Source organism: Quercus suber, unplaced genomic scaffold (genome assembly GCF_002906115.3).
Source record: "Quercus suber isolate HL8 unplaced genomic scaffold, Cork oak 2.0 scaffold_280, whole genome shotgun sequence".
NCBI lineage: Eukaryota > Viridiplantae > Streptophyta > Magnoliopsida > Fagales > Fagaceae > Quercus > Quercus suber.
Window position 1 is genome coordinate 840,907 of NW_027069736.1, and position 10,381 is coordinate 851,287.

At 34.3% G+C, this 10,381-nt stretch overlaps 2 protein-coding genes across 4 annotated transcripts; one reads left to right on the plus strand and one right to left on the minus strand.

Annotated features, from left to right (window-relative positions):
- Positions 1-988, plus strand: LOC112009367 (uncharacterized). The gene is made up of 2 exons (XM_024041702.2): positions 1-489; positions 584-988. Exons 1-2 carry the CDS (start codon positions 119-121, stop codon positions 759-761), a joined length of 549 nt encoding a protein of 182 aa, XP_023897470.2. The 5' UTR covers positions 1-118; the 3' UTR covers positions 762-988.
- A 455-nt stretch (positions 989-1,443) lies between these two features.
- LOC112009366 (protein NRT1/ PTR FAMILY 2.6) lies at positions 1,444-8,281 on the minus strand. 3 transcript variants are annotated; one of them, XM_024041701.2, is made up of 4 exons: positions 7,929-8,279; positions 7,487-7,704; positions 5,871-6,409; positions 1,444-2,413 (listed from the first exon to the last, which is right to left on the minus strand). In XM_024041701.2, exons 1-4 carry the CDS (start codon positions 8,053-8,055, stop codon positions 1,576-1,578), a joined length of 1,722 nt encoding a protein of 573 aa, XP_023897469.1. In that variant the 5' UTR covers positions 8,056-8,279; the 3' UTR covers positions 1,444-1,575. The 3 variants fall into 3 exon arrangements, with proteins under 3 accessions (XP_023897469.1, XP_065637917.1, XP_065637916.1); XM_065781845.1 differs by having other exon boundaries at positions 7,487-7,741; positions 7,929-8,043; XM_065781844.1 differs by lacking the exon at positions 7,487-7,704 and having other exon boundaries at positions 7,929-8,281.
- Positions 8,282-10,381: the final 2,100 nt, after the last annotated feature.

Genomic DNA, 10,381 nt, shown 5'->3' on the forward strand with positions numbered 1-10,381 from the left:
CTCTAGAACCTTTTGATAAAATAAAGTTTTGTCTTAGAAAATGTCTGTCATACTATTATTATATCAAATCAATTATGAAACTTGAGAATTCAAATGATCTCCATATGCACACGAGACAATGACGTTCCAACTCTACTTGTCTCAAGCACCTTCTTATGATGTTCATAAAGATTTGCCGTTGATGCTTAGTCTTGTTAAGCCAAGATTTTCCTTTTGGGATTTTTATCCGGAGAGGGAAACATTGATAAGCGAGATTGAGGAAATCAAAACGTATGTGTGTGATTTAGCCTTTGGCGATATAGTTCCCACAATGGTACAATCTTCGCGGCCTCAAAGTGGATTCATTCAATCCCAGTTCTCAAACAGCCGTAAAGGTTTCCCTTCATATCTGGTTCTTGAAGCCCCCTCAGTTTCAGTCGCACCAAATTTTGCAAACTCGGTTCAAGTTCAACCTTCGGTGCCTCAAGAACTTCAAGATTACATTACAAGGTACTAACAAGCACACAGACATGCAATAATAAGTACTATTTATTGCATCCTTTTGTAACTTTTATTGACTCCCTTTCTGTTTTCTTGAATGTAGGAGATTTGGGAACTGTATAGAGTCCATCTTAATGAAACCTCAGCCAAATATGGCGCCGCCGCTGTATGCAAATGTGGTCGTTCGCTCTTCTTCAGATATTCAGCGTATTCTTGGAGGTAAAGAAACAGCGATATTCTCAGTTAATGGAAAACAAGTTTGGGCAAGACGCTTGGATTGAAAAAACGATAGTTAAGTTATACGATAAGCAGAGCAGTTCTATTCATTAAAATTCTTCCTATCGTAGAGATTCAAATACCATATGCACACGGTAGTTTTGTTTTTAGCTTTCTTGAACACAATTCAAATTCTTTTTTCTGCTGCATTGAGGAGATACTGGAGAAAATGAGTGTCCATATATTTTACATGTTGATATAAATAGTGAATTTTACGATTGTGTTTCTTTAATTTTTATTGAGACAAGAACATTGAAAATCATGTCTAACAAGCAATTACAAAAGTGGTAAGTCCTTTTTATGTCGGGGGCAGTCCTGTTTCTATGGTTTTAGATTTGGGACTTGTAACTTGCAAATGGTATTACAGATTCTTGTGGGAGTTTATCCAGTGGGAGTTGTAGTGGTTCATTTTTTAGTCCTTTGTTTTACCAATTTGATTTTCTGGCTTCAAACTGACCTGAATTTTCAATAGGATATATGCCCTTAGTTGTAAATAATCCTATGGAGAACAGATCAAATATATTTATGTGACATAAATCATGTTCCTGTCTTACAAGTCGGGTACACATGCTGCAGCAGGTGTTGTTTGCGTCCAGTTATAATTATCATAGCCAGAGGCATGAAGTTTTTCTCTCTGCTATTCTCTGTTACTAACAAAATAGAATTTGAGATCTAGAAAAGGAAAAATGTAAAAATGACAACCCAATTATTTGTTTTACAGAATTGTAAGGTAGATTTTTACCTAAAAACCATCATGGATACAACAGAAATACATAATAATTATGGCACGCTAGTTATTGCACTCACAGTTACCCTCACTTATCGATTGGAGATATAATTCTCATTCTCCTTTCCCACATTCTGATATCTATAAAACCTAGCACAGATTAGATAATAACCAAAGTTGATAACCCCTACCACAAGTAACATCCAATACACATTGTCTAGCCTTCCATTATTTATATTATCTGGTAACCATCCTGTAGTCCTCTGAGTTAGACCTATCACAGCATTACTCATATAGTATGCAATTCCTATAATCATTGCATGCATTGCAGTTGATGTACTTCGGAGTGATGTTGGAAATTCTTGGTAGTAGAGGGTGACCTGTCCTGGATAATGAAATGCTTCTCCTATGCCTACCACAGCCATCTGTGGCACCAGCCACAATACTGACATGGGAATGGTGGAATTTGTTTCATTTGTAGGGTGTTGTGTTTTAGTTATTTTAAGCCGCTTAGACTCAACAAGTGCTGCCACAAACATGCCCAAGGCATTGAACACGTGACCAAGTGCTATCCGTTGGAGAGGCGTAGGAGACTGATGCGACAACTTCTGCCAAATAGGATAGAGGATCCGGTCGATGAGAGTGAGAGAGATGGCTGTGGAGGCTAGAGTAAACACTATCATGGTTCCTGCTGGGATTTTGAAATGTGGTCCAAGGTGGCGATCCACAGTTAGAGCTTGTAGGACTGTCAAGCTCGTTAGGACCCCTATAGGGGTGCTCAAGAAAATGCCACTTGACAGTATTGGGCATATTCTAATCAAAGATTTGAGGTCCTCAACTTGTTGAACTGAGCACAGCCTCCATGGTTTTGCAATGGAGCTGGCAGAGTTGGTGTCTCCTTCGGTTTTCAATGCTGCGCGGTTTAGGAACCTGCTTTTAGTAATGGCATTATCAAGTTTTCTTAGCTCATAATAATTAATCAAAATAAAAATTTTCCAATTTTTCTTAAAAAGCAATTAGTATGATTCTTGTGTTGGAGTGTGTGTGTTTCAACTTTCAAACACTAAGGGCGTGTCTGGTGAGTGTTTTCAAACAACAATTTTCAATTTTTAAACAATATTTCACGCATTTTCACACACTTTTTCACCCATACGTATTTACATAAAAGTTTTTAAATAACAATTTTCAGTTTTTAAACACATGTACCAAACGGGCCCTAAACCTTTGCTTTGTGTCCCACATTAGTTAGAGATAAGTCTTCATGTTTGTTTATAAACCATAGCACAACTTAAGTGATAATTGAAAAATAATGGGTTAGGTGTTTGTGATGGGCTCAGATTGGGTTGGGTTTAGAGAAGCTGCTGGAGATGCTCTAATGTGCTGCTGGGCATTTAGGGTCTGTTTACGATCTGCTTATTTTGTTGAACTTAAGTTGGCTAAAAATAAGTTTGCCAAACAGACACTTAATGTGTTGTTGGGCATGCATAATGACTGTTGGAGCAGCCCGTAAGCCCTCTCCAACTTCAAGAAATTGCTATATTGCTATAGTTTAAATCAATCTTTTTTACTCTATTTATTTATTTTTTTTTCATTACTAATTTTTAGGGTTTATATTGTTAAATCAAAACTTGTTTTTCATAGGTATATTTTCCAACATCTTGTTTTTCATAGTATAGTAGGACTCATGAATAATATTAAAAAGTATAGTGGGACCCATGAATAGTAGCAAAAATAAGCTAAATAATAAAATAAGTTGGCAAAAAATAAGTTTGCCAAACAGACACTTAGGGTCCGTTTGGTTTAGTCATGACTCAGTTTTCATAACTCAATACTCAATACTTATAACTCAAACTCAAAACCCATAATTCATAACTCAGTTTCCACTTTCTCTCAAAAACTCCAAAATTCTTGTTTGGCAACATAACCCAGTCATATATCTCAAAATTTAAGCCTACTTTTTGCCAAAATGGTGGAGCCCACCTACTGACACCATACTCTTTGCTTATGGTTGGTACCCATGTGGGGATTTCTCTTACCTCTCACAAGACATTTTCTCCCAATGCAGCACACCCAGTCCAAAAACAAACCCAAACCCCATAAAGTGAAAAGCACTGCACAGACCTCCCTGTCCAATGCCGGCTTAGATCAGAAACGGGTTCGGTCTTCTTTACTCTTCTTTCTATTTCTATTTCTTTATTCTTTCATCAATACCCATTAACATCTTTTTTCCCAGAAACCTATTTCACGCATCAATACCCAACTACATCGAAACCTAGCTCCACCACCACCAACGGCAAACCCAGAAATCCATAACCACAACCTCCACCAAAAAATCCAAGCGAACAAGCTTCAAGCCATAACCACAAACACAGAAAACCCAAGCCTACCAACATAAAATCTTTAGATTGGTGATCCGAATTGCCAAATCCAAACCCATAAAACAGAAAACCTAGACCCAAACCTAAGAATCCTTAGATCGAAAATCAAAATCATGAAAATGAGGTGTGGGTTTTTGTTTCTGGGTATAAATTTATGAATGTATGAAAATGGTGGAGTGGGTCTGAAGAAGAAAGAATGAAAGAAAAAGAAAGAAGAAGAACAAAAAAAAATAAAAATGTTGGAGTGGGTCTGTGGGTTGGGTCTGAAGAAGAAAGAATGAAAGAAAAAGAAAGAAAGAAGAAGAAGAAAAAAAAAAACAAACTGTTGGAGTGGGTTTGAAGAAGAAGAAGAAGATGAGGGGAAAAAAAAAAGCCTTGGAGTAGGTCTGAAGAAGAAGAAAGAAAGAAAGAAAAGGAAAGAAGAAGAAGAAAGAAAGAAGAAGGAGAAAATGCCATTGGTGAGTGGGTCTGACAGACTTGACAAAACACAATTTATGGGCCCCACAAAGTCTGAAAATTTACCTTGGTGCCACTAAGTTATGTATCTCAGAAATTGAAAACACCAATTTGGTGTTTTCGGTTTTCATCACTCTCACTCAAAATTTTTGAGTTTGAGTGATGAAAACAAGATGAGGAAATCAAACCAAACCAAAAAAACTGTATGGCTCCCACGTTTTTTCATAACTGAATTATTAGTTTTCAGTCATATCACTCAAAAGAGGCCCAAACTAAACAGGCCCTTAATATGCTATTGGGCATGCACAATGATTGTTGGAGCAGCCCGTAAGTCCTCTCCAACTTCAAGAAATTGCTATGGCAAGAAATTGCTATATTGCTATAGTTTAAATTAATCTTTTTTACTCTATTTATTTATTTTTTTCATTACTAATTTTTAGGGTTTATATTGTTAAATCAAAATGTGTTTTTCATAGGTATATTTTCCAACATCTTGCAACTTTTTTTTTTAATTATTTTTTTTATGGAGTTCTAAGTTTAAATTTTAGATAATGGTATTTAGTGGGCGCCAAGCTAATTTTTCAATTTTTGTTTTATTTGTGATCTCTTACAACGGTTTTTAATTTAGGTAGTTTGAGATTTTATATGTTGCTAGCATATAACTCTATGCAAATGCATGGATGCATTTAAAATTAAACAAAATTTTTATTATAAAAATATAAATAATTAGTCAAATTAATTTTTTTTAAAGCTTGTAACACATGCATTCATGCATAAATATAGATAAATTTAAAATTAAATACAATTTTTATCATAAACTATAGATAATTAATCAAAATATTTTTTAAAGTAAACGTAATTAGTCATATATTAAAATTCTTACCTAAATTTAATACTACTTATGATAATTTTTTTCTAATTATTAATAAGATAAATCGTGTGGTGATTTTTGTTATGTGGTGATTTTTATTGAGTATATGTGATTTTTTTTTTTTAATTTTATAGTTCATTAATATTAGATTCTTAGTATTTTGCACTCAGTAACTCAATTGACACAAAGATTAAAAAACTTAAGTAGACACATGGCACAAGATTAAGTGGATAATTATGGTGTAATTCTCACATAAATTTAGACACATGACGCAAAATTGGATTATAATTTCAAATTCTAATTCAATTTTTTCTAAATTTTACCTATTAATATATATATATATATATACTTATAAATTTGAATTTTTTTTAGTTATATGATTATGTTTTTTATGGTTTATTATATTGGACTCCTTGTTTTCTACACTAAATTAACTAATTTGGCACAAAAATTTAAAAATTTAGATTAGATAGGACACGTGGTGTAAAATTAAACTCTTTTTGAAATTCAATTTTTATACTAAATTAACTCACTTGGCACAAAATTCTAAAATTTAGATTAAATGAGACACATAATGCAAAATTAGACTCTAATTGAATTCCAAATTGAAATTTAATTAGATTCCCTCTCTACTTTACCTATTATAATATATATATATATATATATAGATTACAGTTTTTACCTGAAACTTTCGGTGGGCACTGCAACCACCTTCTCCACTTTCCCAAGTTGCTCACTGTAGTAATCCCCACTTTTTGATGAAATTGGGATGTTTCTTTTCCTAGTCGCAGCAACAATAACACGAGCTAAACTTGTAAAGGGGCTTCCTTGAGGCTTAATATGTCGATAGTAACGATTTCCCAACAGGAAAATGGCTAAGCCTATAAGAGTAACCACTACACATATGCCGAACCCCAAGGCCCAACTATAACTATCCTCAATATAGACGATTACTGTTGAACCTAACACGGCAGAGGCATACAATATGACCACATACCAGTTAAAGAAAACCGCTTGATCTTTTGCATTGTCAAATTGGTTTGCTCCCATTGCAGCTATAGTAGAGCGTGTACCACCTTGCCCAATTGATGCTAGAACTATACCCATATATAGGACAGCAAATTGGATTTTTGTTGGTATGGGGCACAAGCTTGGTCCATTTACACATGTTTGTGGCCTCAAGGATTTGAGCGCTGCTGTCAAGGCTAAAAGTAGTATGCCCTGCAAGTGTCGAGTAGTGTCAACTTTATAATTAGTTAGGAAAAATTTCAGAACATTCTTGGTTATTTGAGGGTAAGGCTAACATGATGAGGTCGCTAGAATTATTTGTTTCCCATTTAAGCATAGATGCATTTTAACTATCCAATCTTCTAGTCTAAATATTATAATTATATATTAATAGTCTAGAAATGAATGATAACAAATCAAACAAAAGGTAGTAATGGAATCATGAAAATTCAATAAATAATTTTTTAGTGCGCACACACTATTTACTAGGCTACTACAATAGAGCTTGTTTCGTAATCCCTTTTTCAATTAAAATGAATTTCAGAAGGCACCTAGTGAGTTTGTACTTTGTGTATAAGTAAACTATTCGGTTGTATCTAATAGTCACACATTCTTTATTACACAATATACTGAAATAGGGGTGACCACGGGTCGGGTTTGTGCCCAACCCGCTACCGACCCGATCAAGTCGGGTTCCAAATTTTTAGACCCGCCGCCTACTGGTCAAAAAATCGGATTGGATCGGACGGTTCTCGCCGGAAAGTGGTCGGGTATCCGTCGGGGTTGATTATTTGGAAAACAGCGAGAATCTGGCAAGGAAATTTTGAAAAATGGTAGAAATCCAACCAGCTCTCGCCAAATCCAGTGAGATCTAGGCCATTTTCGGCAAGATCTTGGCTAGATCTAGTGAAATCTCGCCGGATCTAGCTTAAATCTTCCCAAAGAAAACTCAAAACTCACCGGATCTACCCAAAAAAATCTCAAAACTCGCCAGGAAAATGATGGGTTGGTCGGATCGGGTTTCTCGGATTTGAGAGGAGGAGGTCTGTTCTCCGACCCGTTAATCTTGGGTTTTGGAGAATGAAATCCATCGCCGATCGCCAGAGTAGTCGGTTCGGTTGGCGGCAGGTCGGGTTCGGTCAGCAGCAGCGGGTGGGCTGGTTCCGGCGGGTCCTTGGACAACCCTATACTGAAATAAGATTTCAAAAGGGAGTATACACGGAGGATGCAATAGTGAGTGTAATACGATTTTCTAATACCCTTAATAGCAAAACAGATTAAGAACATTACCAGGAAACAGAAAGAAGAAGAAATCCAGATGACAGAGTAACAGCCTAACATGGAGTCTGCAATAATTGCTGCTAGGACTGGAAGTAGACTGGTGGAGCCATTAACAATGTTTCCTATTTGAGTAGCGACGATGCTCTTGAAATGGAATTTTTCAATCAGATATACAATCAAGTTCGTTCCCCATCCTCCAGCAGCAAGTGTCAAGCCAATCAGTGTCCCTGGATTTTGGCATATTTGGTTCTGTTCTCAAATGTTCTAAGAAAAATACAAGACCAGAAATTGGAGACATGTTTGTCTCATATAAATTGAACTGAACATGGGAAACAGATACCAGGAAGATCAACATTTTGTAAATGCTATTTCCAAATACATTTCTCAGCTATTTTCATGACAAACATGCAAACACATTTTTGAGCAATAAAGTTGTGACTGAGAGACAGACCAGTGATGAAGGAGAAGGTGATCCAACCACCACGTTTGCTGTGAGTATCTGACATTTGTGCTTTTTCATTGGAGGAGTGTCTCCCTTCTATGGCGTAGCTGGACTCTTGGAATTCATTTGCTGCCATTGTGACTCTAAATGTTGCACATAACAACTTATACAGAAGCTAGATAAATAATGTCGAAAAGTAGGTCCATATGGGTCCCCACCACTCAACATCTGTGGCTTAGTTTTGTTGATTAAAAAAAACGTGACACCGAAATTTTAACGAGTATTATATCCTGCTGTTGAGTTCAGTAGGCATGCGGTGATAGCAGAACTTGGTTGCTGCAATAGTCCAAATCAATGGCAACGCAAAAAAGGGGAGAGTGATAATATCTTACAACTCGATGTAAGTTATAGCTTGTTAAAACCAGTTGATATAGGTGATAGATAGGTCAGTTGTCGTGAGAATCTTTTTTTTTTTTTGGGCCGAATCAGTTGTCGTGACAATCTGATGCTGATTAAAGAAAGGCTAATAATTTATTAGGGTCATGTTAATGAGTATAGTAAAGACACTGGTTAAAAATTTATTTTAGGAAAGTTTTGACATTATTTTGATTGAGAATGAAAAAAACTATAAAAACAATAATTATTTTTTTTTTCCATAAAAACTTTCTTTAATTAAATTTTTAATTAGTACCTTAAAAATACTCGTTAGCATTTTTTAATTTATTATTAGATGGTTCATGGTATCTTTCTATCACTCAAATAAGAAAAGCATCATTGCTTGTTAATTGAAGTGACCTTGAAATGGACAACGATAATTGAAGTGGCAAGCCATGCTGCTTTCGGGAGGTTTATTTTTTATTTTATAATAAATTAATTATGAAAATAAGTAAGACATGCGTTGATTGGTTTTAGGAATTTCATTAGAAAGTTTAATTGTATAATATATGCTACCCATTCACCTGAATTCAATGGTGACGTGGAATGAAGGTGGGTGAGTGCAGAATTGAACTAAGTTATTTCCTCACACTCATAGCTAGTGAGACCCATCAATTGTGGGATCCACACAATTATAAGTAGGGGAAAGTATACACCAATAACAAAATATACTTTATCTAGTTTTTACTTTTTATTGCATGATGATTAGATGATGTGGAATGATGGTTGGTGAGTCACCAACCGTCATTCCACATCATCTGATCATCAGCACATAAAAAAAAAAAAAAAAAAAGCTCAATTTTGCATTTCACATTATCTGAATTCAGCTTTGTTTTTACCCATTCAGCCAAAAAAAAAAAAAATTTTCACCTTTTATTGCACCAGCTGCCGACAACCTGCATTAAAGTTGATAAAACAGCTACCACTTTAATTTCCCATACTATAATTAGCAAGTAATAATATTCCAAAAAAAAACCTTTCCAACCTTTTTTTACAATAGTTATCTTAGCAAGTTTTTACTAGTTTTTATTTTGACCTATTACTAATATCATTTTTTTATTTATCATTTGCTATCTGCCTATAAACTTTTTCTTGCATTTCACGTTATCTGAATTCAGCTTTGTTTTTCCCATTCAGCCAAAAAAAAAAAAAAAAAAAAGCTCAATTTTGCATTTCACATTATCTGAATTCAGCTTTGTTTTTACCCATTCAGCCAAAAAAAAAAAAAAAAAACCTTGCTTTCACCTTTTATTGCACCAGCTGCCGACAACCTGCATTAAAGTTGATAAAACAACTACCACTTTAATTTCCCATACTATAATTAGCAAGTAATAATATTCCCAAAAAAAAACCTTTCTAACCTTTTTTTACAATAGTTATCTTAGCAAGTTTTTACTAGTTTTTATTTTGACCAATCACTAATATCATTTTTTTATTTATCATTTGTTATCTACCTATAAACTTTTTCTTTTTAAGTCAAATTTGTTGTGTGTATAAAATTTCTCGTAATTCACCCAAACAACACTGATAGCACGAGGGTAAATTATAAACTATCTCATAATTCACCAGTGACTTAATTACTCCAATTTCATGCGAAGTTCAATTACAATGTGATGGGAATAACCATACTGCAAAAACTAAGTGCAATGAAAATTAAATTTAACATAACCATATAGTTATGATGGGTCTTTTTAAAAAAAAAAAAAATTAAAACCTCAATGATATTAATTTTTGATAGTTTATAAGAATACAACATAGGATAATTTGCATTATAATGCTCTAAGGGCCAGAATATTTGTTGGCAAAGCGAATGCCTATGCCTACTTAAAGAACTATCATTAGGAGCAGATACTATAAGTTGAAACTGTCTATAAAAAAATTAAAAAAATGCCCCACCAAAAAAAAATAATAATAATAATAATAAATTTTGAAAAAAAAATTATAGGATTACATTTTTTTTGTTACAGTTTTAACGTAGTAAGCCATGAATGATGGCAAAAAATTATAGTTAATGTGAAATTAATAAA

Excerpts from the sequence above, each read along its gene's own strand:
- LOC112009367 (XM_024041702.2), top strand. The coding sequence starts at position 119 with ATGACGTTCCAACTCTACTTGTCTCAAGCACCTTCTTATGATGTTCAT. Across the intron at positions 490-583 it reads CTTCAAGATTACATTACAAG|GAGATTTGGGAACTGTATAG; the intron begins GTACTAACAAGC and ends TCTTGAATGTAG.
- LOC112009366 (XM_024041701.2), bottom strand. The coding sequence starts at position 8,055 with ATGGCAGCAAATGAATTCCAAGAGTCCAGCTACGCCATAGAAGGGAGA. Across the intron at positions 7,705-7,928 it reads CACCTTCTCCTTCATCACTG|GGACACTGATTGGCTTGACA; the intron begins GTCTGTCTCTCA and ends GCCAAAATCCAG. Across the intron at positions 2,414-5,870 it reads GTGCCCACCGAAAGTTTCAG|GTTCCTAAACCGCGCAGCAT; the intron begins GTAAAAACTGTA and ends TACTAAAAGCAG.